General features: G+C 36.4%; 1 protein-coding gene across 2 annotated transcripts in view; it reads right to left on the reverse strand.

Annotated features, from left to right (window-relative positions):
* SEMA3C (semaphorin 3C) overlaps positions 1-21,482 on the reverse strand; it is a 122,937-nt gene that overhangs the window by 50,321 nt on the left and 51,134 nt on the right. For both annotated transcript variants that reach the window (XM_074827909.1, XM_074827910.1), the window contains 2 exons: positions 4,562-4,722; positions 2,138-2,200 (listed from right to left, as the gene is read on the reverse strand). In XM_074827909.1, coding sequence (XP_074684010.1) covers positions 2,138-2,200; positions 4,562-4,722 — 224 coding nt within the window. The remainder of the gene's footprint in view (positions 1-2,137; positions 2,201-4,561; positions 4,723-21,482) is intronic.

The following is a 21,482-nucleotide window of genomic DNA, read 5'->3' on the forward strand; positions in this document are numbered from 1 at the left end:
TGTTACAGGATATTAGCTGTACCCACAATTAAACTGTGGTAAAAACAGATGTTCTATGCAGAAACCTGTCCACTAATGCAGCAACATTTGAGTACTTCAGTATGATTAAAAGCTAGGAAAGACTTACAACTAAATATCCAAGATTAAAAGTTCTCCAGAGAGTCCAGTACCTAGTAGTGTCTTAGCTTTTTTTTTTTCCCCGTGGATCACATATTTTGCATACTACTTTCTGCTTAGATTATTATCTACGTTTTTCCTATTTTTGCCCTAGAAGAATATCATCATATGTTGGAAACATGACTGAGACTAATCAACTTTTGTACTTCAAAGAAAAGAAAATTCCTTAACTAGTCTATCACAACTTGATGATGCAGTTGACATAGTAACTAGGGTGAACATTAATCACCATTAACAAAGTTACAAGTTTTATTTTCCCATTTAGTGCAACTTAACAGGCCACTAGTTGTAGAATTTACCGCACGCTGCAGTAACCAGAATGATGTAAAGATGTATAGAAAAATATGATATTCAATAGGAAAAATACTTGTTTTTCACTACCATAGCTATCAGGAAAGAAAGCAGATAAGTTGCCATACCAACCATAATATAGTTATTCATAAAGAATCATTCTGTTGCTGTGCAGCCATTTAGTGAATTACTCTCCACAGTGTTGAAAAAGCAGTGTTACAGCAACACTCCAGTAGGCCAACTTTCTGGTTTCCTTACATTCATCAGCATTTGCAATAGATTTTCAAAATAAAGCCCACACATATTTTTCTTACAAAATGGACTCAGGTGAATTATTGTAACATTGCAGTAACTGAATTGCATGTCATCTGTAGGCTTAATTAAAAATACAAAATGTGTAGCTAAAATAAATAGAAATACTAGGCATGACAGAGAGACCTTTGAAATAAATAACAGTTTTTATACTAAATTTGGTGGACTTTTGCATTAATTCTGTTGTTTCTGAAATTAAAAGCTATAGTTAAGTACACCTGCTTAAGTCCTTCAATCACGTCATTATTTATGATCCTAGATATATGCTGAGGAGTATGTTCCAAAGACAATTATACCTAACGTGAAGGCTTCTGATTTCCATAGTTTTTTCCTCAAATAAAAATATAAGCAAAATTTCATTGTTTTTTCTTATAAATTTCGTAGTGAGAAATTTCAATTTGCTAGCTCAGATTAGATTCTCAATTCTAATACTAAAATAGCAGTTGGAAAATAGCTATATCTAAAGAACTAAAAAGGAAACCAGGATAAAGACCTTTGGGTACTGCTGAACTGTTAAAAAGTCAGAAGGTAACTGAATAGAATTGAAATGTGACTTTCTGCTTTTTGTTTTACAATTTATCTGTCTTCTGTCTAGGCATATACAGACTGCAAATTCAAATTACTTTAGGAAGATTACCACATTAATATACAACTCGGTCAAAGCCAGGATCTGCTGTGTTGTACCACTCACTGGGTCTTTCAAAATACCTTTCTACCTATTATGTATAAAGATTGTACAGGGAAATTACCATCTGATTTAGGTCCTTTGGAAGGTGTCTGCATTTACATGGGAGAACAGTCAGCTGTAGTGCAAAATGACTCAGCGTAATCTCTCCATGCACTGTGTTTCCTGTGATTTCAGAGATCATTTTTACCTCTTTCTAGAGATATTTATATGGGCATTGTTTTGTGGAAGTAATGGAAAGAGGTGTTTGCGTTGTTCCTGAGTCTGGGGTCTTCAGGCTATGGACAGTGGGTACCATGCACCTGTAGAGTCTGTTCCTGGGGCAAGCAGACAGCCAGAGCACTTCCCTACCCCGAACAACAGCTCAGCAGGCTGTTCAGCATCACCCCCAGGACATATCTGGAAAAGTACTATCACCCAGTTGGACTAGTAACAAGAAAAAAGAGTGAGTAAGTGGACAATGCATATCTTTTTCCATCTGTCAAAGTCTGAAGGTGCATTCTGTTTACATAGCTTGTTTTTTCATAATTTGACTTTATCGTTTGGCCTGCAGAGCATTTACAAAGAAAAACAAACACTTCTTTCGTTTTGTTTTGGCTGCACTCAAGGTGCTCTTACTTTATTGCCAAGTATGTAATTTGTGTATGTGTGTGCATGTGGATTATAACTTACTGTAGGATCTTTGCCAGCCATTTTGCACTCTTCAACTTTGTTTGCTGATGCTGGCCAGAAAATCTGTAAGGAAAGAAGTATCTTTTAAGTAACATATTTACTACATAATTTAAACAAAACATTTCACTTCCTAAGTTACACTAATAAGTTAATATTTTGATATCTTTTACACCTCGATTATAAGTCAAAAAATTCATTGATAAATGAAAACAACTTTCTGTCTTAGCATGCAGTAAACAAAATAAAGGCCCACGGTTTTGGCTGGTATAATTTAATTTTATTAAATAATTTTAAGATAAGTTAATGAATTTATTTAAACTTCTTTCTTCTAAATAAGAGAAATTTTCATCATTGTCTAAATTACTGTCCATCTTTACTTTTTTGTTTTTACTGAATTTCTAGCTAGAAACCAGAAGACTAAAATATTGAAAGAAGGGTTCTTGTAAAAATTTTTTGGTTTTAACAGTAAAAGTTTGGAGTATCTTACAATAAAACCTGCTTAAAATCTTAAGATTTCAGGCTTATTTCTTGATTTCTTTCCAAGGTATCTTGCAGTGCAGACAGTTTACTGACAAACAAACACCTCAATGTCTGAATGTTTATCTGATCTATACTCAAAACTGCTTCTTCCATTATTTATTTTGATTTTGAAATAGAAAAGACATCCATTAGAAATCTCTCCCTAGAAGTTTAGTAGGTGACAGAGCCTGATAACATTTAGCCTCAAGATAACATAAATAATAGCATTAAAAGATCTCTGTGTGTATATATATATATACACATATACGCAGAGAGTTGTAGGTATGTATACATATGTATATAGGGTTTCTATAGAGGCATAAGATTAGCAAATAAATAAACAAACAAAAGAATGTGTGGAATTGCAGAGATTAATTCTGAGCCTAATACTGGGTGATCACATTCACTGCCAGAAAATTTTGTGTGTTTTTGCTTTCTGTCAACTTTTTTTAATTCTAGTTTTTCCAGGCCTAAATAGACTGTTGAGATGCCTCACTGCTTTATACTGCAGAATATATTTCATGCAGCAGAGGCCTTCCTATCTAACTGAACTCTGCACAGAATTAAAACTGACCTGCTAAGGGAAGGCTGGATTGTGCCAGACAAGCTCCTAGAGCAAGCTCGCAGACAAGGGTGGCTGGATCACTGGTGAGATGGGAATTAGTAAAAAGGTCACACAAGCTATTTCAGCTCAGAGAAGGCGACCTCATTTCAGAGGAAGATTTCTGTACCATTAGGAGAAGGAAGGACATGTTCACGCCGTCACATGAGAGGCATTTAATTTCAATGTGTAAGTTAGAGTTAGCCTCCCCGGACTCCCTGCACAATCAATTCAGGTAGACAGGCATGTCCAGAGGGTGATTCAGAGAAAAGTCTAATTTAACTGCGCTTAATCACCCTCCAGTGGGGCCTCTCTCTCTCCCCTGACACATTAAAAGCCTTGCCTCTTAAGGAAGCCACTTAACTTCGCTGCTGCAAGCTGGATATCTCTGCCCCTCAGTACTCCTGAGGTACAGTAATGAAGTCCATAGATTAAAGGATCAGATGAATTTGGTAGAACAAGGCTTTTATGGTACACTTTAAGGTAGTGTTGTAGCTGTGATAATCTAAAGATAGGCAAGGCAAAGTCTGTAGAGAGGTAATGTCTCAACAGTCTGGCTTCTGGGCACACAAGTACTTCTGTAGACCACCTATTTTAAAAGCAGAGAAGCTGGATTTGAACTGGGATTGGAGACAAGAGACAAATCTGTGAAAGTGGTTTAAACATTTTATAATTTGACTATTTTCATATAGGCTGCCTACTAAAGTTTGGGGAGGTTGGACACAGAGAGTCCTTAGAAAATGGCATCTTGATAAATAAGAGAAGCCAGAAAAGAGGTGATGTCAAGAGGGAGATGTGCGTCATAGTGTCCAAAAAACCACAGATAGGAGGTATCTCAGCTACCCAACTGAAGGGCAAGGGCTGACACAGACATAACAAAAGATTGGAAAATAGTTCAGTGATTAGGCTTCAGAGTACAAACCAAAAATATATAGGCCTGGAAAGGATAGCATGCATCTTATTCTACCTTACAGGTTTCTCTTAAAACTGTATCTCTGAATTATCTTAAATCTTGGAGAGAAGCGGAAACCATCAACCCATACAAAATTTCCTTATGAGGGCAAGCCATGCCCCCATGTCACTCCAAAAGGAGTAAACAGGTCAGTTTCTAAACAGTGTTTGAGGAGCAGCCATGCTAATAGCTTGTTCATCTTGCATTACACATAAAACACGGACTAACAATTCAATAAAGTGAGGGCCTGGAATTTTGCCTGCTGCAAAATACTTAAATACACATTTTTTGTCTAAAAAGAAAAGCATGTAGTAAAGCAACCTTGGATTCTCAAAATAAATCTTGAACTTACACTGAGAGGGTCCTGGCTTATATTATTAATATTCAAAGACAGAATATGATCTTTGCTGCCCACGTAGATCCGATCCTGATCTTCATCCATGAATAATATCCTGTAATCCAGGGGACTGTGGGATATTCTGTGATATTCGGAGGTCTTAGTTTCCTGCAGCTCTGAAATAGTAAAGACAACAAGTTATTAAAGCGGTTCAGTTGCCGTTCTCGCTTCACAACTGAATTTCTTTCTAAATAAAGGCATCTTTGAACACAAGTGGGATCAATAAGAGAAGAAAAATGCTTATCAGACACTTGGTAATAATGCAGTGGTTGAATTAAAACAAGTTTTCCTTCCTCAGTTTGAATGCAGTTCTTTTGTACATTAAGTAGCTAGACATATCATAAAAATCAGGCACTGCTGTTATTCATTCATCTAATCAATTCTTATTTTAATGGATATGATTATTTACAGCTTTGGCTTTTAAGGAAGATCATGTGTTAAGTTAATGAATGTGTTTGATACGTTTTGAAGTTTATGACAGCAGAAAATCCACAAGATCAATCAAAACTACGTAAGAACAGTTCACTTTCTTTTCCTAATCAGGTGCTTCACTAAGAGTAGGTTTTTTATCGTTTTTGAGGTCACTTTTTTTTTAGTTCTTCATTACCATGCATAGCTGAATTGAAAGGAAAAGAAAGTATTCATTCTAGCCTAAATGTGTCCATTTATTCAACTGCTTGTTTATGGGATTTGGACCAAACTACCAGAACTGTAGAACTAGCTCTATTTTTCCACGTAAAACTTTCTTCAATGAAGTGAAGTGAAAAACATCCTTTGATGTCAGTAGTGCAGGATCAGGCCTGTTACAGGAATAGCACAAACATCTGCAATATAAGTATTACTTGCTGCCCTTGAGAAAGCTCGGCCTTCCTGTCTCTGCTTGGCCAATGTGCTTTGGCCCCCACTCAGATTATTTTTCTTTTCAGTAATAACAGAAGGGATATTTCTCAAGAACTGTGAATGGAAAAAAAAAACTTTAATAATCAATTTGTCCTTATTCAAATATTTAACATATAATTATGCTTTCTTACCTCATGAGCATTATTATTGGATTGTGTTCCCTGTGACTCTAAAAGGGTGGCAAATACATAGTACATACAAAAATGAAGCCCTGCTATAATGCTTATTCATAAATCTAAGAACTGAGTCCACATTCCTTTGCAAATTTTTTGTCTGGGACAATACGGTTTGTCACTGTCACTAAAGCCTAGTTTTTGCTAACAGCAAAGTTTTTGCTCGTTAATTCCCTATAGAAAACAGTAGATGTCTTATCCAAAACTAGTCATCTAAGAGTTTTAGATTGCTAGATTAACATGGGCTAATGATATTTTGGAAAACAAAACTCTCAAACCAAAAATATTTCAGCATATATGCTCTGTTTAAAAAAAAAAAAAAAAAGTGCCTCAAGTATGCACTTTCTGTAAAACACATAATTTTTTCTTTGAAAATTACTTGGAGAGCAATTTTTGACAAGCTGTAGACAACACACAGGCAAAGGCTGCAGTCTTGAGACTTATACCTGTCTACTAGAGATCTAATGATTGAAAGAACATTTATCAGAATATGATTTGCATTGATAAATATGATACATAACTCCACTTAATTTTTATCATGATTGTTAAATAGTTTCATTGGAAGATGAAAAATATCCTCAGTTACTGAAAGATACAATGTTTTGATTCACTTAGACGTGTGACAGCTTTCAGGAGCTAAGGGTTGCCTACATGCATATATTTATGGTAATATTAAAAAAATAACAAATAATATTTCTATTTCATATGTCCCTCAGCAAAAGATAAACATAGAACCAAGATTTACAGTCTGCACCTAAAAGCTTAAACTGAAACAGTACTCATTAAATATATATGAAAATTTTCCACATATTTTTAAAAAGTCTTTCCTCAGTTCTTGAAAAATCAATTATTTTACTTTATTTTAAAAAATTCTCCCTGTAAGTTTTTAGCTAGGATTTTCAATGGCACCAGCATAGTGCCATTAAAATACAGTCCCTTTGCCCTCTCTGAAATTTTCAGACTGACCTTTCATAACAAGCCTGAGAAGCTAGTGCTCATCCCTTTTCCTGGGGGCCTTATTAACTTTATTGTAATATTTGGCAGCTGGAAGGTGAAACTGAACCTCCTCATAACCGTACATTTGATATACTAGGAAAGCACATATAAACTGGGAGAGGCAGCAGTTACCTTCACAACACCAGGTAAATGTGAGCACTGTGATTGCACAATATAATGCCCCTCCTTATTGCTTCAGTGACTGACAATGATTGACAGTGAATAAATCACAACTGACATAAAAGATGACCAAGATCAAGATGATTGTTTTTAAGCAAGAGACAAAAATAGCAACAGATATTTGATTTCCACAACTTTCATTTATTAAAATCCATTATTTTCTGGGATTTTTAACCTCTTTGCAATGGTATTATTATTTCTAAGGCACCTGAAGGGTAATCTGTCTCCTTCAAGCTGCTGCTGAAGAGAATACCTTATGACATGTCACTAGACTACAGAAACTCAACACCATTCATAAGAGGGAGGAAAGCCCTGAAACAAAATACTCGCATACAGATTATTAGTTTTATTTCTTTCAGTGCTGAAGCTTACAGTTTATTAGCCTCTTAGGGCTACTCAAGCAAGTGGGAAGGGAATTTATAACTGATTGAATTTTCTTTTCATTTAACAAAATTTACCATGCAATCATCCAAGAATATTTGATTTTTTAAAGATTTACTATCTGTGTGTTGTTACTTGGAAAGAATGGTGGCTGGAAAGATGCTGTAAGGTCTTCCACATTCCTTTTCACCTCTAAAACTTTTCATAAAAAAATGATGTAAACATTTACTGATCTTCAAACCAAATTTTGTTCTATGCTATGAGGATTTAACCAAAATTTCAAGGCAGTAAGCCCTGTATAGAGAATGATGTTGCGGACAGCTCTCTATGAATATTAACAATTTCGTTTGACAATGAAACAAAAGATTATAATATATTCCGTATGCAAATAACTGTCATCCTTAATGATACAATAATAATCTTTGTTCACCCTTTTTTCATCAGCCAGTGAATTTAGTTTTGGCTTTCCTGAATGATGAAGCCCATACCAACTTGACCCCTAGTGTTAGAAATGTGACTTTAGAGGACAGGTTATACAGCTCTTGTCCCTTTTGATAAAAAACAAAAGCTTCAGTGAACTCTTTCCCCAGAACTGTTATTATTATTGCACTGCACATTTTGGAGATCCCAATGACTGCGAGTTTTCTCCATACACAATGCACAGTTTACTGACAATTAGGCAGTTTAACAACTACTCTACTAGAAGGTGGATCCTTCTAATCCATCACAAAAAAGTTAATGTAAGTATTATTCTTAAAAAAGTTGTGTTCTCACAGGAGAAACAACAAAATATTTGTGTAATATCTATTATTAACATCACAAAAGCCTTTGTAACACTCATTGTGTTGACCAGAACAAAACAAATTACAGCTACTAAAGACTGGAAATCCAGGAAGGTGGAGATATCTCACGCAGCCTGTTATACCCAGATTGTCCAACCTGCATAATGGTGTATGAGCTAGATCCACTCATCAGGTAGTCCTCTGAACATCTTATTTAATCACTCAACATCAATCTTTCATCACGCCTTAATTCAAATTCACTGTTGTCACAATGCTGAAAACACAGACTGATTTTCCTAACATAAGGAAAATAATCCCTAATATGTAAGATAAGACCCTAACATAAGTGACTTCCTTGGTAGACATTTTATGGATGTTTGATGCATATGTTCCTGAAACTAATACAATTTTTAGCAGGACCTTCCCAAAATATGATTATGTCCTGTTTGAAGACCCACATAACCACTTGTTACTGAAAAGTTCTATATAATCAAGAAATATCTTTACTTTGCAGAATTTGGCAAGCTACAGTCATAGTATGCAAGCATGCCCAGTCCAAGTTCAAAGCATTGAGTTTATCCGCTGATAAGCTGTGGATAAACTACGATATGTGAGAGAGTGCACACAGTTGTCTCTGCTCTATACCATCCCTGGGCTTCCAGCCTGGCAGGGCTTCTTTGAGCAAATCTAGGATGCTCTATCAAGCTTTTTATTTTGGATCCCCTGTGGTAAAGTACAAGAAATAGTATGTTTTACTCTTCCTTCCTGCTGGCATAAGGATTCAGTCTCAGAAGGTTGTTTATGGGGAAGTTCAGAGCAGAAGCAGAGATTTCGTGTATGTCCCTTAAAAAAAGCAGGATGTAAGGGATAGCAATCCAGTTTCACATGCAGCATCATAGTGAAAGGGACAAACATAGCTTTCCAGAAAGATGGGCTCCATTTCATCAGGGAATCTCTGCTGCCCAAACTGGCATGGATTTTACGTAGCCTTAGTGATTTGAAGGTTAGCAATATAATGATGTTTTATTTTATTCCCACATGGGATATGGGGTGCACAATTGAAAACTCTTGTGTACATCTTGCAGTACACTTGACAATGTTAGCTTATAGTTAAGGAGGCTGCAAGACTCTTTTAAGTCTCATTAAGCCTTCAGTTTGTAACAACAAATATGGCAGCCCATGCCAAGTGTGAAACTGCAATGTAAAATCTCACCTTCTATTTCCTAGAAATAAATATTTAAGTAGAATGATGTTTTTATATATATGAACACATATGCATATAAACATATATAAACATATATATTTTTATATATATGCTTATGATGGTTATATATTTTAAAAAATGTGAGTGGAATCAGAGGTATATGCAAAGTTACAAAAAATCATTTCAAAAAATGCTCCATCCAGAAGAAAAGCTGTTATATTTTAGTTTACATATTTTCCTTTCTACTTTGTATTGACTAACTTATCTGTTTTGTACCTTATTAGTAGAAATCACTGGAAAAAAAATCTACTTAAAAGGTATCACATCTCATACGAATCTAGTAATTTTAACTATTGTTTTCTTGGCCTCATTTCTGATTTTTTAGTGTAAAGACATGGATGAAATAAATATATTATTTTTATATTTTACATAGTACCTGTGGAAAAAGTATGCTATTTATCATACTGTTTTTCAACTCTGTGAGGATACAGTGTGACTATTTGTTTAATTTTATGCATGGGAAGAGAACAAGGAAAGTTTCAGTATTTCCTTTCAAAACTCCAGAACAAGCCACCTTTGCACTGTTGATATTCCTTTTCTTTGAAGAAATCTGTATTGATTCCTTCTACTTAAGGGGGTGAGATAAGAGAGCTGATAAACCATTTTGCCACTGCTCATGCAGTGTTCAAACTAAAACCCAACCCTCAGTCAGCTCTCAGGAGAAGCTGATTAAAAATGGGTATGCAGTCACTCGGCCAAAAAGACATAAGCAGCCAGATGTGCTACCAGTCAGTCCCTTGTGTGACTTAACCACACGGGGCCCAAAAAGCTGAGGTGGACCTTTGACCTTTTCTTTATCTCTTTATCTCTCCTTCACGCATGAGAAGTCCTAGCACTTTTTTTAATGCTGTTAGAACGAAATTTGGCTTTTTGTATAAGGAGGTAATAGGTTTATAAGGACTGGAAATCACAGATGTGCACACTTGCTAGCTTCTGAATCTGTCCGAAAGGGTTTTAATTACATTTTTATTAAAAAAGAGTGAGAGGGGAGAAAATAGATATACAAATGCTCATAAAATCACAGGCTAAGTAATTAACAAGATCATTTGGAGGATAGGGTAGAAGGGAATTCAGACAGCATAGGCTGAAACAGGAGCCCTCTTTGCCCAGAGCTAAAATGTATAATTTGCTAGAAGGAACCTTAATTGCTGTATTTGGAATGAGAGTAAATAACATGTAAATGTCAACAATATCTAAATATGATCTGGTTTAAATATACACCTTGAATACTTGTTGGTATATTTGCTAAATGTATTGAAAATTGAATTTAAACATTACTGGATGGAGATAGTTCAGTCTTTTATAAATTTAAATAAGTAGCACCAAGGTGAAGTCTTTGGAGAATCAGGCCCAGAGGTAGCTCTAGCATGTCTAAAGAACAATCTGTCACCTTGAGCAGCTCAACATACACATTAGGAGCAGTAAAACACTCAATAGCTCTTTGTGAAGGGGACCATGTGTTGATAGGAAAAGACATACCAGTTAATAGTTGACCTTAAGCAGAGCATTCACATATGTCAGTAGATGAGTCTTTTTTTTTTTTTTTTTACAATTCACAAGACACAGAAGTCCTAAAATCCTATAACTCATAGACTTTAAAAAGATCACAATGGCTTTCACTCTTGGAGCTTTTTAAAGTTGTACTGGAAGGGGAATCACTCATGACAGAGTGCTGTTTTATTAAAACTATCAAAAACTATCAGAGAATTTTTCATCTTTGATTTGCTACTTGAAGAATGAGGAAGGAGGGGCAGATCCACTGAGGTGTAGGCAGCTGCCAGTTTTGTGCCGAAGGAATGTGCTTTCTAAGCAAAGACAAACACACGACAAGAGAAAGTCACTTGTGTGTGGCAAAATGTATTTACATGGCTCTGTGGCACATTCATCAACCCAATGTACCCCACAAGGTTAAGGGCAATTTTATTGAAGCTTTACATTATGAAGAACAGACACTATTAAAATGCAGAAAATGCAGATTTGTTTTTTACTTACACAGATATTGTCATGATGAAATCATACCACATTCCACAACAGAAGCCCCATTCCGAAACAAAGAGGAAAAATACGTCAACTTTTTCCAAACTGCAGTTACATAGCTATTCCAAGTCTTGCCAAATATTCCAGTATTGAGATTCCTTCATTGAGAATTATGCAAGACCACCCACACCCTCCAGCCAGTCAGTCTCGCTAGGCTGTAGACACTTCTAGGCATAATTTTAAGATTATTCCTTCACTTATGTCACTGTAAACCTGGAATAACTCCTCTGAAGTCTGTATAGGTATTTAAATAAAAACATTGAAAAGGGGGCTTCTTATTTTTACTAAGCAGTATGCAGTTATAATTTTACCAGTCATCAACTTTATCCCTTTATGTAATTGCAGTTTGTGGGTTTTATTTTGGAAGATGTCAGAAATACTGTCACTCTACAGAACCTTCCAGGAGAAGGAATCCGATTTTTCTAGTATTACTTTGCTCATTTCTGCCCATTATTAACCTGTCCAGGCTTTATTCTCATTTTTGGTCCCAAAACCAAAGATACAACTTCATCAAGCATGGAGAGCCGTAAAGACAGGCCAACTGAGTTTAACGTTACTGAAGCTGAGTTAGCCATGTCAGGTGGGAGCCAGTCTTCTCCTTGTCTTGTGTATAAAGAGCTTGTGTATAACAGCTCTGCGGCGTGCAAACTGCTCTCCAGGAGTTGCAATCTTCATACTTCAAAATCTGCACAGTTACACAGAGTCTACCCTTCTGTTTCTTTCCAAAAGACACGGAGAGGGTCCTTGCCACAATCCCTAGGGCTGCACAAGCTCAACCTGTCTCACCCCCTAGCCTGGCTGCACACAGTGGCTTTGCCATTGGCACTCGAGATGGTTTTGTTTTCCAGATGCAGGAGTAAGAAGCTTTTGGTTGCCAAGTATGACATTATTTTTGAGACGGAATAAGAAAAAAAGCCACACCCATGGAGAAGTCAGACAAATTCCACATTATTTTACTTCTTCTGGGAGCAGTATATCTTTTCATGGTAATCTCTTGTGTTTTCTCTCTTACTCTTTTTTCCAGTGGACCAGCAATCACGTCATTGGGGGAATGGCTGTGCTTCCTCCTGCAATGCTCAGTCACACAAAGAAATGTTCCAAGTAGCTATCAGACTAACCATCCAGCTGAAACCATGACTGTATGCAGACACCAAGACTCTTTGATCCAAATTTAAGGAAAGATATGAGAAATGGAAGAAAGTGAATTATTGTAATTGTCTGTCTGAACAATGAAATAAAACTGAAGCTAGTGCTATTCTCCAAGTCAGAACTGGGCAACAACATGAAACCTGTGAGCTGTTCTCCCAATTCATTCATCTCCATCCCATTTGCATCTAGTGGATTGAACTCTGGGAGGAGAATGAGGGCTGAGTGGACTTCTCATTAGTTCTGCATCTCATTCAGGCTGTTATTTTTGTGATAAAAGCAAACCTTTTTTGGCTGAGGTTTGAGTATGTGGCTATTTACTCCCCACAAACTGATGTGGCAGATGATGTCAGCTGGGATGTTTTTGAATATTGGGGAGGGAGAGAGAGGAGGGTTGAGAGTGTAAGTACAGTTAGCTGAAAGGTAGGTTGTTTTACGGCTAGAATTGTCTTCCTCTGCAAGTTTAACTTTCTGTTTCAGTGTAAAAGTGTACTTTGCAGGTTTACTGAGGTAACCTGTAGACGTTGAAGGTGTAATTTGCCCTTTGCAAAAATGACAGACAGCTACTCCCCAAATGTGAAGTTTTGAGGTGTTAATACATTTTTATTGATGTAACAACAACCTTGCCTCTTAACCGCAGTGAAGACTATCAAATGTTGCGAAACAATCAGCACCTTAAATAATGAAAGTGTGATAGTAGTCTATTAACTTCTTTTCTGACTGAAAAAGCTTTTCACATTAACTCACATGCACAGTCTTTCTTTTTCTCTCTGAGTGTGTTGTCACTAAGCTGCAGAATTACTCTTGTTGCCAGAGCTAATAAAAACTCATTGAGAAAACACAGCTCAACCACTGAAACATTTCATTATGGTTTCTCTAATAAAGTAAGAACCCACTTCACTGTGGTGAGGCAGAGGAAACCTTTTCATTATACTCCTTTCTCTCCTTCAAAGAGCAACCTCCCCAGAGATTCAGTCAATCTCTCTATATCTAGGATTGGCATTACTGCCCCTGCTGCAGTAACCCTTGCCTTTATTGATGTTACCAACTTTAGCTGCTATTTTAGCCATGCCACTTTATCCACTGATGTCCTTAAAACATATTGGTCCTTCTTTGGCAGTCACTTCTCACCACTACTCAGTATAGAAAAGGGAAACTTTGTATATGCAGGCTTGATTACAGTTTCATTATTATTATTATTATCATTTTAATCAAATTAGGATTAGCTATCAGGCAAACATCAGGCATAAAGAAATCAAGTTAAATTCCAAGTGCTTAGGTTTCATTCATTCCTTAGTAGAATAATGTAAAATTTACTCAGCTATGAGCTTAAGAAGGCTTGGAGGGAAGTATTTCACATGCAAAAGAACTTCATTAATAAATTAATTTCAGTGGACCAGTGAATAAAAAGGTGGTATTTTTAGACACAGATGATTCTGAATACAGAGGGATGCTCGTAAAAGAAGCCAAGTTGTCTACAGCAAAAATAATGAAACAGGTATGTTGGATGGTGGGTATCACATACAACTAAGCAAACTACTGATTTCTTTTCTAGTGTGTTTTCTTGTTCCTATCAGTATCAGTACGTCAGCCAATGCTATGCATATACCTGGAGTCTATATACTCTTGTCTGTATATCCAGTAATCACCTCTATATACCAAGTCTAGAAAGTTAGCAAGCTCTGCTTTACATCTGGGAAGGATAAAAGAAACACTTATTCTCGCTCCGCTATGTGAGAAAACAAAGCAGCTGGAGGTCAACAAATGGCATCCCCCCTTCAGTGAACCTTCAATGAACCCCTAGTCCAACATGATGCCAGCAGGGTCGTTATACTGGAGATAATGAACTTTACCAAAAGAGACAGCCACACTTGATTCCACAGTTCTTTCACAACTGTATTTATCCAAATCTCCTCTTGATATTTCTACTTCCAGAACAAAAATAATAGAATAGCAGAATAATTCTCCACAATATTCTTTAATCCTTCTCCTATATTTCTTTGTTGTTCTGTATGGTTATACCACTCCTTGTAGCCTAATTTGGGCTCTTTGACTAAATTTGATTTTGCATCCAAGAGGCCACCCAGCTTTTGTATTGACAGGAAGCAAGCTGCTTTCTGGACGTGGGTGTTTGGGACATCTCCTGAAGCCAAGGAAAGTTTGGTTTGTGAGAATAGCAAAGGTCAAGCCTATCCTTAAATGTTTTCCTGTTGTTTTTTTCCCTTGAAATACATTTTTCTGGTATATTAAATGCATTCACTCCCATCAGAGGAATAGCTCTGTGGTTTCATCAGATTGCACATTAGAATTTTTTTTTTTTTTCAAATTACTGTAATGCCACAACCTGATTCACTGGACAAAGGGTTTGGCCACATCCCCCAGAGGACTTCAGAGGTTGGACACAACTGGAAATTACTAATTTCATCATCAATGTTCACTGTTTGTGCTCCTGAACACCTAGGATGTTACAAGTATTTTCAACATTAAATGAATTAAGACTTGGGGTTTTTTTAATGTCATCTTCAAAACCAAAATACTTCCAAGCACGTTTGCAGTAAAAATTATTTTATTTAAGCGTACTTTACTTCTGTATGGATTTGGGAGCTGGAAGTGAGTCTGTCACTGTTAGGTGTCATTTATGAGATGAGGTTGTCCCTTCTGCTGGGTCAGTGGGAGTAGGAGTGCTGTGCTCAAGCCCCGCAGGGAGTCGTGTTCAGTGGGTAGCACGCTTGCTGTTTAAACACACAGAACGTAACCGTATTTCACTCTTTTTTGCACCATGAAGACTGACACAAAGAGTGAATTTAGGAGCACATTCCAGAGCTGCATGCTACCATCAATCTTCCAGTGATCACCAGCTGGTATTTGGGTGCACAATAAAAGTCATGTTTAGTGGGCTGAGCATAGCCTGGTGGATTAGACTCCACTCAACTCTAAATCCTATTCTGCTGGTATTTTGCTTTTTGACTTAAAACATGTCACATAAACTCTCTGAGTTACATATGTAAAGTGGAGGTAACAGTTTGGTATTTATTTGACTGGGTTGTTTTTGGGTTGCACTTGGTAATGTACAAAAAAGCCTTTGAAATTAAAATGAAATAGCTGGAGGAAGTTATTTCAAGTGTGTTTCACATGCAAAAAGAGATTTTTTGTTTGTTTGTTTTAAGTCCAGACTCTTCAGACTTAATAAGCTCGGCCAAAACTCTGGTTTGGATTTAAGAGATAACTTTTATGCTTTTCTGTTTAGATTTCATCTGAACGGGAAGTCATTTAAATAAATAAACCTTCTGCAGTCACTCACTCCGTGTTTAAACTAGACTTGTCGTATTTATTCGGCAGGATGACCATTTAGTATTTGGCCAAAAGAAGGAAAATAAGTATAAGAATTCCCCCTCTTTGCACTTCCACAGATATAAAAAATTTTTAGATAAAACCTACTTGTTTATATTCAACTCTCAGTTATGAAACATCTCATGATTACAACACTAGTGCTTTTAGATAATGTTCTAACAGGAGTGAGCTATTATTTGGATGTGCTTAACATCAGCAAAGAGAACAAGGAAGATAAATCATTGCTTCCCTGTAAAAGGCAGAAGAGTCAAGAAGAGTAACGTACTCTGATAAAGTACTACATGGACCTCTTACAGGTTCAGCATAGAAAGAACAGGTTCAAGGATGGAAGGATTCGAACAGCAATCCAAAACTGAAAGGTGTTTAGATTCCTGACAGATAAAATTGCACACTGCAGATATAGGACAGAAGTGGTAGTGGACAGCATGGGATAGAAATCAACCACAGTCAACCACTTATCTCTGTAGCAAACTACTAATTGTAGCAGAGGATGATGCAAGTGCCATCAGTATTTAACTCTGTGTCCTTGATCCTGAAACAAAATAAAAATTGTGCTAACTTTAAAGGCAAAATCCATAGATTGTGTCCTTTGTGTATGCCCTGTATTCATATTCTGGAAGCACAAGCAAAATAACATGGCTATTCCTTTAAAGCATAACGTACAAATATCTAGAACAAAGGAGATTTGTTTCATGATCAGAACAGGGAACCGTAAGTCAGAACTCCTGGGCACTTGCTCTCTGACCTTGAACAAATCTCTCGCCCTCCATTTATGTCAGTTTAACCATCTGCTGTATGTTTATAACAACACTCACCTGTCTTTCAGAATTACTATCAAGTTCAGCTAATGTACGTTTGCTAAGAAAAAACAAATGAAAGGCATTTTTATGTTCAAAGTATTCTAATTCATGTTTTTGCTAACCGTTTAGGCTTATTGCATAAAACATTTAAATCACTCCATTTTACAGATACACATGCTTTAGTGTTTCTGTGTCGTATAAAGTAATGCTGCTTAATGCACAACCCATTTCAGCTCCATTAAATAGATAATGTCATGAATTCTGTGGTAGTAGAAAGGAAATCTCTACCATGTGATTGTGACGGAGTAAATAGAGACAGTTCTAAATAGCTTTTAATCAGAAGTTGTTTACTAAAGGCATGCTAACTTCACCGGATTTGCCCATGCAGAGGAATGCCAAACAGTGACCTTTTGAACTCTTAACTTGAATGCAAAATATTTTTAACAGGTTTAAGTCTTTTAGTTGGTGTTTATCTAATAGGGCTTTCACTATTACATAAGACATGTTTTGACTAGTTCCTCAAGTAGCTTCACCTTCATAGCATTTCAGTGTATACTTCAACTGTTTATCAGTTATGAAAAATTAAAAGCAACTCTAATAACTTTTAACTTTGTTAAACTGATCTCTCACAGCTGCTCCTCTTCCTTGGCTTTCTTTGCTATTCAATGCTGGGTCACTGGGTAGTTTGCTGGCACTGGAAGTCCCTAGGAGCAGGGTTCTCTTGCATCAGATACATATTGAGTGTAGAATAAATAATTTCAACTTTTTATGTATTTTTGGTGGCAATCTATTGTAAAGCCTAAATATTATCCACTGAAGACACTACAATCTAGAGATACCTATCTGTCTCGTTAGTGCTACAAAAGTTATCAAAACTATTCTTTCTATGGGACTATCATCAGCCTGAGTATTCCAACACTTCATACAACTCTGGGTTTTACTCTCACTGACCAGTAGTCTGTTGACCTGATTTGCCACTGCATTGCTCCAAATGTTCGACTCTCAACACCAATAAAATCAACAGAGAACCACTGGCATAAAATATGGTTAAAGCACTAGGAATCGATTCTTAGCTCTCCAACCGTCAGAAATGCAGTCTCCAAATTTATCCAATTTACCAGTTAGCTGAAAGTAAAATTTCAAAAATTGTTGAAATATGAGCTCAGGATAAGAAATGACCTAGAAGTCAGATACTTGGGCTCTACTTCTAGTATTAATACTATGCTAGAGTGCAGACAGTCATTAGAAATGTGAGTCTTAGCTTTGCAATACCTGTCAGACTCTCCTTCTGGTACAGCAAGCCTAAGGCAGAACTGAGGAGAGCACAAGTATACAGCTACTTGCAGGAATATTTCAGGCATTAGCCTTCTGCCTTTTTTTACAGCTACCACAGACCATTTGATGCAGTTTGGTAAGGTCTGACCATACATATCAGGCTCACCAAAGAATTCAGGCAGAGAAATTATTTTGTTCTGCATGCCAGTAAACCTTAGGCAGCCACTGTCTTTGCCAACCCAATGCAAAGAGAAACACTGTACAGTGCATGCCCAGAAGTATTTCTGAATATGAGCTAGGCTGGATTTTCCTGAATTAACATTCTGAATTTATGCTCTTAAATCCCACCTAGATGCCAGGTTAGGTGTGTAACTGGTGTATTAAATATGTTCCTGGTTATAGTTCCTTGCTATACTGCACTTCCCTTACTCTAGCTTTGGGTACGTTGCAACTACTGTCACCTCTTCTACGGGTAAACTCAGTACAGCAATGCCACTTTATGTTCCAAAATAGGTCTACCAAAAGAATTTGCCAGTACCTGTAGATTTCATAACAAAGGAAACATTCTGGAGTCTGGCGAAATATGTTTTCCCTTTTGTACTTCATTCTGTTTTACATAAGCTGCAATCAAATGATCATGCAGATATGATACTGCTACGTTCAGAAGTCTAATTCCTGAGTCTAATCACAGGAGGCAAAAAGGGCTGTCCCAGACTTGTCACTGCCTACCAGATGACCTGTCCCTTTATCAGATCAAATCAATGCACAGTAGTCCAGAAATAAAACAACATAGAACAAATGATTAATAATTTACAACTTGTAAGATAAAGTACACACAAAGAAGTTCATCCATCAGTGTTCCTCATACTGAATGAAATAAATCGTCACAAATCCTGCACTGCCAGAAAATACATCACTTTCTTCAGGCTTAAAACATGACAAGACAATGAGGGCAGTGTATTTTAGGCTTGGATATAAGAAACGAGAAATCTTAGCAATCAATGACTATTCTGGTGAGAAACATTCTGCTGAAGGAGAGAAAAATAATCATTTTCAGGTGTTTTCTGAAATGAAGTTTTTCTCTATTGATTAGAAGAAAATCCTGGATGATTAACTCAGACTAGATATCTAACATTTAAATGACAACACTAGAAGCAGGTGAATTTCTTCAATATAAAAATACAACCTTATCTCACCTGGTACTTCAAGGGAGAAGTGTAACAGTGACAGCAAAAAAACCAATACAAAACCAGTTAACTAAGGATTTTGTTTGTTTGTTTCAGTGGTTGATTTTGGGCCATTGAAATAAAAAAGATCTAATTCTTTATACATATATTGAACTCAAATGTAAGTACATCAAAAACCTCCAAGCAAGACAAAAATCACACAGACAGGAGTGTGATAAATTTACGTGTTGGATCTATCATCTTAGAAAGCAAGTGACATACGAGGAGAGGAAGGAAAGGAAGACAATAAAATATCTGCAATTTGAATACATTTACATTAATTTCCTGATAACATTAAATGCCACTTAATATCCCCCTGCCCGTCACACACTAAGCCAATGCAAACCAAAGGTCCTGAAAACACTATTTATAGAAGCAATCAGAATGTGACTTTTCATAGATGCAAAAACTAATCACATGAATAAATGTTTGCAAGTTCAGTCAGGCTGCATGTTACTGATATTTAGATGCCGTTCACAAAGAGCACTGTGCAGTATAATTAATACAGTTTTTTTCCTTCAGTTCTACTTTCCTTTCTCTTGCTTTCTAATAAGGCAAAGGACTATGCTTTTAGCTGGTATGAACTTGTGTGCACCAATGGAGATGACAGACAGTCCAGGCAGGTCCAACTGTGAACTATAGTACACTTTCAAACATTGGTTAAGATTTCTTTTTTTAAATTATAAAATTTAGTTGCTAAAAGACAATTTTTGTGCTGTGCCTTGGCCCCCAATTATTCATATCCTTCAAAAATCCTGCTTCAAGCAGCTGACACCAAAAATCCATTCAATTGTTCAAACACAGTATTTTAAATATCTGACAAGGTTATTTATAACTATTGTATTATTTTAATTAAAATAAGACCTATCAATTACATTAATTAATAGTGGTGGTGTGTGGATGTGTTCTTAACAAGTGAATATAGAGTGTAATTTGTTTGAACTGTTTTTTCTGCTGTAATGATACTGCTACTCAGGAGACATTAGTACTTGGGTAGATTTAATTGAACAAAGGAAACTATGTCGATAGCCTTGGGAAAAACATTCTAATCAGAAATAAGCAAGTATTTAAACAAGCTTGACTCTGTACTGAAAAAAAATAGAAAACACATAAAATAACTGCTGATAAAGATATGAAGACATAAATAACGTGCATTACCATTTTGGAATACAGAAAATATTAAAATATTCCCAGAATCTCATCTCCTTTGCTATATATCAGGGTAAAAAGCACTTAATTATTGTGGGTGTGTGTATCAGAATACAATACTGTGAAAAGGGATGTGTTATTTCTGATTCCATTTCATGACATGGGAGACAATGCTCATATCTTTTGTCTCAGTTTGTGAATTCATTAAGTCGACATAGTTTTGCCTATGTCCTGACTTTAAAATTACAGTGAGTAGTTGCTGAAAGCCAACTGACTTGGATTTTAGTTGCCATTACCCAAGCTCTTCTTACTGAAAAAACACATATTTCTGGTGACAAGGTCCTTTTAGATTAACCTGAGCTCTGCTACTGGCCAGCTGCAGAACCATGGACACATAATTTCATTTGTCTATTTCTCCTCCTGGCTTTGGTCTGTCTTGTTTATTTGGATTATAAACTCCCCAAGATGGGGCCACAGACAGCTTCTGAACCTCTGTGCAGACGGGCAGGGACAGTATATTACTTAATTTCAGTTTATTGGTGCAAAAAAACTTTTATAGTGGTTTAAATAATTTCTAAGGAGGTTCATACAAATGCCTGTTCTTTTTTAATTAGTTTTTAAACAGTGCTTTTGGCTGAAAGATTTCCAGCTCCTAATTTGCATTTTGAACAGTGTCAGAGCAATATTCTTATTGAAAACTTTCCTTTAGGTTGCCGTCTGTCTGCTTCACTCTGTTGGGAGATCCAGGATAAATGCATTATCATTGCTATTGAGTCACTCACCACATTAACAACTCAAACCAATGCCAAATCCTCTGTGGCCATCAGAATTACAAACAATCTAAACATCATCTTCTGGAGCAAATGAACAGGCAAGAAACACACAGGACAGTGATATGTAACAATTGCTTTTAAATATTAAACAAGGCAGGTCAGTAGAAGGTCAAAAATATTTTGTATGGCCGCACAAACCACAGACCCAAAGTCAGGATTGCCATTAAGTTACAACAGACCTGCAAACATTGTAGGAGGAGGAAAAGCAAGGGCATTGTTTCAAAAACCAATAGCTCTGTCAAACTTTCTGACTCGATGAATATATAAGCAATTACGAGGGGGCTCAGGAAGTCCAGTTTAAGAATTCCAGGTTATCTGAGGGTAGGGACATGGCTTGCACTAGCCTTTCTTTTCCATTAATAAAGTCAAATCCCAAGAAGATG

The sequence above is a fragment of the Strix aluco genome, chromosome 5 (genome assembly GCF_031877795.1).
Source record: "Strix aluco isolate bStrAlu1 chromosome 5, bStrAlu1.hap1, whole genome shotgun sequence".
In the NCBI taxonomy this organism is placed as follows: domain Eukaryota; kingdom Metazoa; phylum Chordata; class Aves; order Strigiformes; family Strigidae; genus Strix; species Strix aluco.